The sequence below is a fragment of the Hemibagrus wyckioides genome, linkage group LG07 (genome assembly GCF_019097595.1).
Source record: "Hemibagrus wyckioides isolate EC202008001 linkage group LG07, SWU_Hwy_1.0, whole genome shotgun sequence".
In the NCBI taxonomy this organism is placed as follows: domain Eukaryota; kingdom Metazoa; phylum Chordata; class Actinopteri; order Siluriformes; family Bagridae; genus Hemibagrus; species Hemibagrus wyckioides.
Genome location: NC_080716.1, coordinates 8,852,392 through 8,865,403, shown reverse-complemented (window position 1 = coordinate 8,865,403; position 13,012 = coordinate 8,852,392). Strand labels below are relative to the sequence as shown.

General features: G+C 39.3%; 1 protein-coding gene across 2 annotated transcripts in view; it reads left to right on the top strand.

Annotated features, from left to right (window-relative positions):
• Nucleotides 1–4,865: 4,865 nt before the first annotated feature.
• Nucleotides 4,866–13,012, top strand: part of amph (amphiphysin) — a 32,995-nt gene continuing 24,848 nt past the window's right edge. The window contains exons 1-2 of one of the 2 annotated variants that reach the window (XM_058395813.1): nt 4,866–5,153; nt 11,325–11,405. In XM_058395813.1, the coding sequence (XP_058251796.1) occupies nt 5,085–5,153; nt 11,325–11,405 (150 nt within the window). In that variant the 5' untranslated portion in view covers nt 4,866–5,084. The remainder of the gene's footprint in view (nt 5,154–11,324; nt 11,406–13,012) is intronic. The other variant, XM_058395814.1, reaches the window with a different exon arrangement.

Below are 13,012 nucleotides of genomic sequence, written 5' to 3'. Positions count from 1 at the left end.
CAATGTGATGATGTCATAGTTTTAGCTTTTAAAGTTTGTTTTTGCATATTTTCTTGATATACTCTCACGAATTGTTGCATGAAACTGCTACTACAGAGTACTCTCATGAATTGTTGCATGAAACTGCTACTACAAAGTACTCTCATGAATTGTTGCATGAAACTGCTACTACAAAGGTCTGACAAAGGTCAGTATATGCTCAGGTCTAAGAGACTATAGTTATTTACAGCTCAAAATGTTCAATCATAGAAAAAACTGCCACACTTCAGAAAACAATATAGTCACTATTTTTGTCAGTCTTATCTATTTCATGTGAATTTCAAAATCTGATGTGCATTAATAGAACTCAATCTCAGTAGAATAGTGTTATTGTTTTAATGCTGTATTCAAGATTACATCAAATACCTCTCATATGTGTGTTAAAATCCTGTAAATCCCAGGGTATTTGGGGAAGCACTGCAGTACCCACCATGTTGAAACTAAAATAAACAGTAAGGAAGAAATGGAACAATTCCCTCTCTGACCACCAGATGGCATCATAACTCATATTTTTGTTTGTCATATTTTGTTTATCTTTCCTTCGTGCATACTTGTTTTGTGGTCCCCTAATTAGTTATGTAAGTTTTCCCCTACTTAAGTTCTGTTGTGTTGTCCCTTCTCAGTTGCCAAGAAGTACAGGTTGTATTTGCACTGTGTGTAGTTTTTGTTTTCATGTTGTATTTCACTTTCCTTGCCTTGTCCTGTTGCCCATAGTCTAGTGATTTGTATTGTATCACTGTATTTTATTATTGATATAGTGATTTCTACCCAGTTTTGTCCTCTTCCTGTCTTTATTTGTTAATAGTTGTCTAAGCATTACAGATACTCTGCACTTGTATCGGACATCCTGGATTTAATGACTAATGAGAAAACAGGGCTCGTGGACTTTTAGGAACCAGTTCAGAATGTTGATGAAAGCCAACGTCATTTTTCTGTATAAGAAAATGCATGGACCTTAACCTCTTGTTCAGCTTCATTTTCCTCTATCATAGATGGACATTTTTCCAGTCCACGCAAGAACAAATTTCTTACATCTATATGGCAACTATTTTGGGATATACAACTGGTCTTGAGCCCCAAGAAGCTTAAGGGTCAGTGTCATCAGCATCTGATTTAGCCTGTGTCCAGTGGGTGATGTTTGCCGTATCTTGTTAGGCCATATGCAAAACTTTTGAGGTGGCTGCTGCTTAGGGTTGAACTCATACAGATGTATGTTTGGGCCCTGGATTTGTGATTCTCTAAATTTTAGTTTCTGACAAAGCCTATGGACCTCCAGAGGATGTAGGAGTATTGTTTCTGTCATAGTAAATTTTTGGTGCTATGTAGCCAGTATGCTTTGTTCAGCTGGCTTTGTGATTCTGAAATCTGAACTCTTCTCTCTATGGCTACATAAACTGCAGCCCCCAAAGGCATACCAAGTAGGGAATATTTGTCAGGGTTGCTTAGTTCATGTGCAAACAGTGCCAGCCATGCTGGACCAACACATAAACCAGATTGATGCTAAGCTAGAATGAGCTAGATTTCTAGCTAGAAAATTACAAAAGAAATGCATCAGATAAGTGGTATTACAGACCCTGTTCAGGATGTCATCACTAGGTCTCCAACAGTCCACGCTGATCCCACACATGTTACGATCCCATAACCTGGAGCTCTGGAGGGAGTTGCTTTGTGGTGGTGCATTTAGAAGCTGAAGGGGTGATGGAGGGATACACATTCTGGCACTTTTAATGCTAGTGGCTCTGGTGGACAAGACAGAAACTATGATATATCATATACTATGATTCTGAGCAAGCCACTGAAGAACTAAAACAACAATTTAGATGCATGGGCACCCCTCTGGCTCTCTCACACACACACCGAGCGAGAGAGAGAGAGAGAGAGAGAGAGAGAGAGTGTCTTTAAAAAGACATCGTTTAAGGATGGCTTGCTTTTTGGTAGCAAACTACAGTGTTATGATGTGAGTTAGTGTGCATCAGGAGTGTTAAAGTCACATTAAACTCAAATCAATCAGTTTAGTGACCAATAACACATTAACACTTCCACTTCCATTCGTTCATTTATATATGAACATAATGCAAAGTATGCTGTATATTTTTTTCAGACATTGAAACAAGTAACCTACTCAGAGACTTCAGAGAACATTTTATTTAGCTCTGTTCATGTATCCCTTGTTTACACAGAAATCATGACAAGAGTAAATGGGGTGGCTTTTAACAACAAACTGTCACACCTCAAATGTCCAGAAACCTAAATGTAGATTTCGATGCTCTAGTCAGGGAGAGTCTCAGTGTGTTAGTGTGTGTAGTTTAGAGAAAACACTTCCTGTTTCTTTGAGAATCTACATGGAAGTGATGAGCACTGAACATCTATTTGACAATGAACATTTATTAAGACATAAGTCCAATAAGAGCTCTTATGTGGTGAGGTACCTGACTTCTGTGTGTCTTTGCTTTAGTTTTAGGTCAGGGATAATTTGATGAAGGTGAAAAGGTTTATGAAGCAGCCTGCTAATATGAGTTCATTGTGGGTTATGTGGATGAACATTGCCTCTGGGCTGGGAGGTTAGTGGTCCAGCCCCTAGCCAGGACTCCAGGATGTGAGCACAGGTGTTTCAGGATGGGTGATGTGGAGGACGGAGCATGGATAAAGGCTGAGATGTGGGGTAATATCCAGTTAGATGCCCCCCAGGGTCAGAGCAGGAAAAGAAATAAGTTATGAAGCTTGAAGAAACCTATCACCCTCACTTTTTAGTGTACTTTAGCACCATTTTCCACATCCACCTTCTCCTCACTTTCATGCTCTACACATTGTCCTCACACATCACTCAGCAAACAGAGTGTAGGATGAGTCAGATTGAATGGACAATCCCTGAGTTGAAAGGCAAAGCTTTTACCACAAAGCCACCAAATCCCACACAGAGCTGCTAGGCTCATAGCGCCTTGACATTTTAAAATGACACTCACAAAACAAAACAAAAAAGTTGCATAAAAGATTGTATAAGCCTTCATCTCCATCCCCAATGAAACCTAGAAATGAGATCTTTTGAAATGAGACATAATTACAGCATCGCATTTTTATTTTGCTAATGAAGAATTACATTGTTGTAGCTCAGTTCATGGATCTGAGTTTATTGCTATATTTCACCTTAAGGTGGACAAACACCTGAAACTGTACCAGTGAAAGAAATTGCTCTAAATACTCTTACTACTACTACTACTACTAGGGATAAATTTCGATTCAGTTATGATTAATATAAGAACACTTTAATAATCTGACTGTAGGTTTGGCACATGTGCATTACATGAGATACGAATGTGTTGTGTATATTTTCCTAACCATGGTGTGAACAGATGCATGTGCAGAGTGAGGTCCATCAACACACATCATCTCCTGAGTCTTCTGAGCAAAAATTTGCAAAAACATTATGGGGACCACAATTTTAGTTCCCACAAGGATGCTGATTTGATCCCTACAGTGCGAGTGTGCTAAAGTACCATGTTCCTAATAAAAGCAAACACACACAAACATGCTCATAATTCAATATTTTAGCATCAAAGTTGTACATATTTGAGTTATCTTTTTATTTAGCCATCTTTACTTTTTTTAGCCATCACAACACACAGGGGATAATTTGGAAGATGAATTACGACCAAAACTACAGGAATGACCCAAAACAGACAGCTACTGAGTAATCCCTGCAGGTTGTCGTTTGTTTGCCTGGGGGCGGGGCTTCCAGACAACATACCGGTTTCCCATCTTCTGCACAGACAGAGCTGAAACCTTCCTACAGTGTACCCTGAACTGCACTGTTAAACTGTTTAAACTGACCAAAAATGAGAAAAAAGGCATTATTCTTATTCATTGATTTTGTTTCTCATTATAGTGGTGAGTGGTGGTCAATAAAATGCAATAAAAAAAAAAAGTGACATCATGACAATTATAACAATGGCTCCACTGCAATTATTGAGCAAAACCTTTAAAATAATTGAATAAAATTTGAAATACTATACACCAATCAGGCATAACATTATGAACAGTGACAAGTGAAGTGAATAACACTGATGATCTCCTCATCATGGCACCTGTTAGGCAGCAAGTGAACATTTTTTCCTCAAAGTTGATGTGTTAGAAGCAGGAAAAATGGACAAGTGTAAGGATTTGAGCGAGTTTGACAAGGGCCAAATTGTGATGGCTAGACGACTGGATCAGAGCATCTCCAAAACTGCAGCTCTTGTGGGGTGTTCCCGGTCTGCAGTGGTCAGTATTTATCAAAAGTGGTCCAATAAAGGAACAGTGGTGAACCGGTGACAGGGTCATGGGCGGCCAAGGCTCATTGATGCACATGGGGAGTGAAGGCTGGCCCATGTGATCCGATCCAACAGACGAGCTACTGTTGCTCAAATTGCTGAAGTAGTTAATACTGGTTCTGATAGAAAGGTGTCAGAATACACAGTGCATGACGGGTCAGCAAAAGGGGGTCCGACACAATATTAAGCATATTAATTGGTCATAATGTTATGCCTGGTACATACTTATTATATTTATTGTTTATCATTTATATTCATATCTGCTGCAGAAATATATAACGCGTCACAACCATCGCTGCCACTTCAACACTGTAAGTAAACGTGGCCTAAATAATCATTGGGGAGCTTCTGCCACTCACTCCTTCAGGCTACGTCCGAAACCGCATACTGCTACACTAAATAGTGTGCCAAAAGACTGTGACGCCAGCGCTCACATGTTCTTCAGGAGAGTGGCACAGACTCCGGTTTGGGACGCAGCCAAACTGGATACAGTGGATAAGCGGTGACGTAGAAGAGAGAGACAGAGAGAGAGAGAGCGAGAGAGAGAGAGAGAGAGAGAGACTTGCAATTATTATTATTATTATTACTGTAGAGGTATTCTAGGTGTTCAGGTGGTATATGGTGTTAATGCGGGGGTTGCGTTGTGCTGTGTGGCTTTAAGAGCTCCTCCTCCTCTTCCTCCTCCTCCTCCGCTGTCCTCCTCCGTGTAGTGCTGAAACGCTCAATCCTCAAGCAGCCATGGCCGAAATAAAGACGGGCATTTTCGCCAAAAACGTCCAAAAGAGGCTGAGTCGGGCTCAGGAAAAGGTGAGACGCTCAATTTAACTTGTCTATCAATAACTTATTGTCAGCACAAGATAAGCTATTTGGGTCTGAATTGCGAAGGGGAGATGCTCAGGGAAGCTAAAAGGCGGAGCAAATGTAACACTATCTTGTTAAAGCTTAATGAATGAATTCACCTCAGTTATTATGAGCAGTTCTCTTTTAAAATAGAAAACTATATATATATTTATTATTATTATTTTTTTTTATCAAACGAGCATTGGGTAGATCGACTGCTCCCAGCTTGCAATCCTATCCAGCACTGTCACTTGTAAGGACTAACGCAATTGCATTTCTTGACACTCTTGACCGCATCACTCTATATGAAAACAATTCCAGATTTGGGTAGCACTTTTTAATTCATTCATAAATCCACGTCCAGCATGCCAGCTCGCGTGAGGGAAAATCCAGTTGACCTCCGTTTTAATAACAGCCGTACGCGCGCAGGATGAATCCCAATTCACGGTGCGCTCCCTACTGTCGCGCACTTCATCCGCTCTACAACTGCTCATACAACCATTGTGACTGCGTTATAGCAGAGAGGATTATAACCTGTCACGAATCGCAACACGAACCGCTTTTCGTGGTTAGGTGTAAAAATTTGTTTAAGATGTTTCATCTGTGGTGTATATTTGTCTGCAAGGTCAGAGAGAGGGAGGAGGGAGGAGGGGGGATCCCTCTCTCCTTGTGCGGGGGAGGAGGGTGTTAGGCATGCATAAAATTAACCCTTTGTGGCTGGTGGAGGTGATCACGCTCCTTTAATGGATATTTTTTAAGGATAAATATTCTATCCAGCTCAAATGGACATGACTGTGGATGTAATGTAACATCATGGGGTTTTCCCTGTACATCAAATACATTCAGAAGAGCTTCAGAAATGTCCTCTCATGCCTTCCCACTGAGCACACCTCCTATTTCAGCAGCTTCCATCTGGCAAAAGCTACAGAATCTTAATAACTAAAACAAGAGACTTCCTTCTGGCATCAGAGAACTGTTTAGAGCCTGCTGCAAACCCCTGGTTCTTGCAGTCTGTTTGCATGGACTGTGCTTTATTGATCTTCTAATATTATTAATGTATAGTCCCTAACGTTACACTCATCTATCAGTTGCACATACTCCTCTCATAAATATTCCCTGAACTGACTCCATGCACATGTTGTTTTGCCCTACATTTTGCCGTTTAGTGTGTTGTTTGTTATAGACTGTTGAGCTGCACAACACTTAATTACCACCAACTCCAACAATGTGCTTCAGTCTTGAATTGTGAAATCCAATCTCTTTAGTTTTGCGCTGAAGCCTTGATCCCACCTCAGAGCTCCAGGGTCTCAGGTTTGAGTCTGAGCATGGGTTACTGTCTGTGTGGGTTTGTGGGTTTCTTCTGAATTCTCAGGTTTCCAAAATGATTGCCAGTAGGAGGCTTGGCTGTGATAACTGACCATAAGTGTGAATGAGCATATCATATCATCCTTGTGCTGGTCTTACTGAGAAAAGTTTGCGTGCAAATAGTTTAGTTTTAGATGTTAACTGGAGTAAGGACACAGTATGGCCAACTGTTCTGTTTATTTTTATTCCGCTAGAGGAAATAGATCCAGAAGAAACCAAACTCACTTTACTGCACATTCACTAGCTCACTATCTAGCTCACATTGATTTGTATGTTCCTGTTAAAGGTGCTTCCAGTAAAATTGGTGTTCCTTCTTCATCTGACAAAGTTTCATTTTACTGGTTCACTATATCCACTATGATGTCACCAAAACTACTGAATTAACAGTGTTAAACCTGAGGAAGGCTTTATATGCTGAACACAGATGAGCAGAGTGAGCGTGCTAATAGTAAATACAGCATAAGCATACATAAAGTCTATCCTTTTTACCTAAGCGGTGGGTTGTCACACTTTATATGCTTATCTTTTTGTCATTTTCTTAAGTCTGTATTGCAGATAATGAATGATTGTGCTCAATACATATATCTATCTATCTAGTTTTCTTTAGAAAGGCACATGTAACAACCTGCTTTATATTTTGTTGTGGCCAGAAATCCCTGATCGAATATTGTTGTTTGCTGACTTGTTGTATTTTTTCCTTTCAGCTCTAGCCCATAATTCCCAGTACACTTTTTGTTGCAGTTAATTTGAAATACAATGTTTGTAGCCTACAGGCAACCCGGACTTTCCCAATATGGCGCGTCATTGTAAGAGGATTGCTCTTCTTTTTATATCCATTGAGACAGGAAGTGAAAATCTCAATGTGGCTGTTATGTGCCATCGAAAAGTCCAGATCTTCATGGTCAGGTGATTGTTTTAGAGCATGATATATTATTAGACAGCTATTAAACCACTTTCAGCATTTTCCAAGTATCTAGGTTCCTGTGATTGTTATAAAGGACTGCCTGCAGACAAACACATTCAAGTGTACAGTTCACCTGGGTGGAATACGAGATCCTGAGCCAGGACAGATAATATGATAAGTGGTGAAAGAGCTCTTTCCTATTTGACACCCACTAGTTACAGAAAATATAAAGATAAACACTGATAATTTGTCAGCAGTTAGCTGATTAATGTACATATGCACAAGCTACATCATTATAATGATCTAAAACTGTATTGTACGGCAAATATCGTTGTTGGAGTACTCATTATTCAATCAATACTAGAAATATCAATCTGCTAAATATAGCTGAAATTTCTGAAAGCTGCTCTAGCCATTGCATACAGTGAAGGCTGCTGGCAGATGCAGGCCTCTGGCTGAACACAAGACGACATGTATAATTAACACATTGTTACAAGGCTGGCTATATTTCCTGTGATGAGAGCTAATGATGCCCTTTTATAATTCTCACCCAGAATTGACCAGAAAAAAACACTATTAAAAGAATTAAAGTTGAAGTAGAAGAAGAGAAGGTCTGCAGTGGTCACGGTTTGCTTTTGGGGCCCAAGTGTTGTTAATATTTTATAGGCTGGCTGTGTCTGTGTGGTGTCTTTAGCCAGTTGGGAGTAAAGTTAGTGCATCTGGGCCAGGTGGAAAGCTGCATTGCATTGCTGCACTTTCCTTCGATTGGATTTTTTTTGCTGTTTATTAATACAAGGACGTCTCCAAATGTTTTAGAGGGAAGAGGAATAACAAAGTGTTTAGGCTATTCCAGCACTCGTCATCTAGCAGACAGTCATCAGGATGCAAACCTAGCGATGTATTTCAACGGACTGAACTGAGGATTTGAATAAATACAATAGCAAAGCCAACAAAAAATGATCATAGTACAGTTATTTAATTTAAGAAAGTTAAAGTAGTTCAGCTGCTGCAGCAGCTCCTCGGTTGCAGCTTATCTTCTCACATGTAAATTATTTAACTCAAGGCAGATCATCGGACCAGACACTAGACTCTTCATTTTATTTACTCTCTCCTGAATGAACAACATAATCAATGACAATCAGTGACAGTCAGTGACAATAATAACAAATCCATAGCCATAACTTAACCTTTGTAAGCAATTTTCTGTAACTGGACCTTTACAAATTTTAGAACTTTTGGACTCCATTGTATATATATATATATATATATATATATATATATATATATATATACAATGGAGTCCAAAAGTCTGAGAGCACTGGCTTCTTTTCTAGTTTAATACAATTTTCATTGCAAATTTTATTACAGACAACAACTTGCCAAATCTTGTCTACTTTTTGCTGTAATGGCAGTGTGCACTGGAACTGACATGGACTCACACACTTGTGAAGACTGACATATCTGACAGTGTGTGTCAGAGAAGCAGATACACACGTGGAATATCATGATTATGCGGTAGCTCAAGCTGTAGTAATCCTGTTGTGTGTGTGTGTGTATGTGTTCCCTGCTGGTTCACTGTGTAGCTCTGTCACGACATCTTTGTACATCCTTTACACAGCTGGGACAAAACCCATGCTTAATGGTGCATGTTAATGCTACACTGGGCATTTATTATAATGCTAATAGAAATGTCAATCCTTCTAACTGACAGCCAAACATCAAACTGAGAGTGTTTTCTCTCTGATCAGACCTGGAGGTTTTATCTTATGTGCCTTGATTCCTTTATGTGGAATCTTCTGCACAGCAAGAGCACCAGTGTGATGAGGTATTGAGTGGAAGAGACTAGTTTAGACTTGGAGGTGAGAATTTTCACACTGCTCAAATTAATTGTGTGAGGACATTGAAGACCAATTTGTGAGCATAGTTGTCCATTAAGTGCTTGAAATGCACAGAATGTAGGAAGCTCATGTAGGAAGATGTAATGTGTAGTGTGGGGTAAAAACAAGGCTCTTAAATATGTACTGAAGAGGTACAGTCTGATGTTTATGGATGGTTTATGAGCAGCAGAGCCACAGATAGCATAAGGATCTGCAGCCTGACTGAAAATGGTCGTAGTTGTCTCGCTCATGGCATGTGTTATGGCTCTTTGTTTGGAATGCTTCCCTGCTGGAAATTCAGTGAGTTTTATTGAGTAAGATGACAAGAAGAGTTTAGCATTGAGCCAGTATGGTGCATTTACGGTGCTTTATATTCAAACATACTTATTTGGCTGATGCTTTTAAGCATCTTGCTATTGGACTGCTGCTGCTACAGTTAAGAAGCCTATTCAAGTGAAAAACAACTGTAGGAAGAACAGAGGAAACATCTAAACACAATCTCAACATGATAGAGACAATGACTACAACCATGCCTACAGCGACCAGAATGACTTATAGCTATTTTATGTATGTGTAAAAGCCTCTCAGGCTACTGTAGCTATTTGCCATAGTCAGTACAGTCTGAGGATTAGACAGTATTACAACAAATTTTGTTTATAGTACTGAATATACTCTTTATAATGGACATACAATGGACGTCAAATAATTTTATAATTAAATCAAAGCTGGACAATTTTTTGGGAAGTTATATAATTTAAAATTCCTGTTAGTGAAAACTCCAGGTTGGGCTTGATGTGGATCAGGAGCCAATGTCTGGGTCTGGAATACCGTACACCCTGGATGGGTTGCCAGTGCCTCATACAGCACCATGCACACACATATTCACACAAAAGGGGAAAGTAAACATAATGTTTTAGGAGGAAACTGGAGAACCCCATAATATCCCCCAGTAATCAGAGCTAGTAATTATAACTGCCCTATTATTTATACCACATTCAAAAGTAATGTATTTTGTTACATTAGTGCTGCTCATAACACATCAGCTAAAAATATTAAAACCGCCTCTCCCTTCATTGCACAAGTTGGTAATGCCCAACTATTACCTCGCAGCACAGCCATTTGGCTGCGAGAGCAGATGGCCCAGGTTTATTGAAAATTACTCTCTTGTTAGATATCTGAAGGTTTGAGCTGGCGTGAAGCCCCACTGAAGTCGACTGAATCAACACCTGCAGTGTGAACATCCTCAAATCGACGCTAGGCAACACTTCCATCCTTTTTACTCAGTTTCCTCCCACCATATACTGTTTATATTGCAGAGAACAGCTGACTTCATGATATGCTTGAAAAAAATATTTTCAGTCAAAATCTGACAATAAATGATGTGTATAAGTTTTAATCACTTACAGTCTGCATTGGTTATGTGCTGTTTAATTTGTGGTAATCATTTGATCTGAGCTTGTGGATGATAGATTAGACAGATAAATGGAAGGATGGGTAGATTGATAGAAAGCTGGAGCTGATGGAAATTACACAATGACACTGTAAAAAACATCAAGATGCATTCTCATTCATACTCATCCTCCTAATGTTCAGACTAATGAGGATCTACTTTATGTTATTGTTTTGAGGGCATGCTAGAGTATGTCAAAATCATTTAAACATGCTTTCTAAGAGGATTTACTGCACATGGGAATGATTCACTGCTCTATGCATTTGATTTGTCCTCCAGTGCCTTTTCTCTCTATTGTACATTATCAGATGTGGTACATTATTAATAATAGTAATAACAATAATCCAAAGTAAATCTATGAATTTTCTTACCTGAAATATTTTTGGATTATGATAAGGTTGCCTGAAAAATACATCAGCTTAATTAGAGACAATGGTCATGACAGCTACTGGTTTATTATTACATTACTCTATAAGATCCGCATGATATGAAGGTGAACTCTGTGCAGTGCCTGATCCTCTGTTCCTTCTTTCTTCTTCCAGGTGCTGCAGAAGTTGGGGAAGGCTGATGAGACAAAAGATGAGCAGTTTGAGCAGTGTGTTCAGAACTTCAAGAGACAGGAAGTAAGATATCAGAATCAAGCAATCATCCATATTATGATTACATAACACGAACAGGATGCTGAGAGATTATGCTTTTAGGATTTTTTTTGTCTCATCTTGTTTATGGCTGTGAATCTGGTTATAATTTCCTCATTAATTGCTAGAATATTGATTTTAACCTTCTGATATTGCAGTTATGAAAGGCTAGACAAAGCACACCTTATAATAAGAAATAATATTCAGTATTACTCCTGAACTGTGAGCGGAAATAGGTGGAATTATTCTGTCAGGAAGACAAAGCACAAAGCTCAAATCTATTAATGAATTATGGCTTAAGTCTCATAATATTTTAGAAATTTTGGAACATTATATTTGAATATTGGATGGGTTTATGCTATTTTATTATGTATTTCTAATATACAGTATATATAATTAAGACGTTCTATGGAAGAAAAATTAAATGAAATTTAACAGGGAAATGTGTTTTATAGACAAAGCATACCTGTGAAGAAAAGCAGCAGTCTAATCCTGCCCTTTCCACCTGGCCTCACTAATCCTGATTAGACTGTTTTATATATCAGCCTGCTGGAGCTTAAGAGCAAAAACTCCTCTTCCTTTCCTTTCCTTTCCTTTCCTTTCCTTTCCTTTCCTTTCCTTTCCTTTCCTTTCCTTTCCTTTCCTTTCCTTTCCTTTCCTTTCCTTTCCTTTCCTTTCCTTTCCTTTCCTTTCCTTTCCTTTCCTTTCCTGTCCTGTCCTGTCCTGTCCTTTCCTTTCCTTTCCTGTCCTGTCCTGTCCTGTCCTGTCCTGTCCTGTCCTACCCTAACCTCCTCTTTCCTTTCCTTTCCTTTCCTTTCCTTTCCTTTCCTTTCCTTTCCTTTCCTTTCCTTTCCTTTCCTTTCCTTTCCTTTCCTTTCCTTTCCTTTCTCTTTCCATTCCTGTCCTATCCTCCTCTTTCCTTTCCTTTCCTTTCCTTTCCTTTCCTTTCCTGTCCTGTCCTGTCCTGTCCTGTCCTGTCCTTTCCTTTCCTTTCCTTTCCTTTCCTTTCCTGTCCTGTCCTGTCCTACCCTAACCTCCTCTTTCCTCTCCTTTCCTTTCCTTTCCTTTCCTTTCCTTTCCTTTCCTTTCCTTTCCTTTCCTTTCCTTTCCTTTCCTTTCTCTTTCCATTCCTGTCCTATCCTCCTCTTTCCTTTCCTTTCCTGTCCTGTCCTGTCCTGTCCTGTCCTGTCCTGTCCTGCCCTATCCTCCTCTTTCCTCTCCTCTCCTCTCCTCTCCTCTCCTCTCCTCTCCTCTCCTCTCCTCTCCTCTCCTCTCCTCTCCTCTCTTTCTGTCTGTACTGCAAACATTTTCACTGCCTTTTCCTGTATAAAATCCAGATTGAAACTAAATACCTAAGCTGCTGAGTCAGTGTCTGTCACTGTCAGTCATGTTGTTGCCGGAGGATTTCACCTCCAGTGCTAAAATATTATTTTTATATACCAGCTACTATTTAAGCCTCACAATAATGGCAGTGAGAAACTGCATAGTGAACCACTATTAAAAAAATATTACTTATTTATATTACTTATAATATTAGTCTTACTTAGCTTTATTATTAGAATGATTATTTTAGGGCCCAACAGTAAAGCATC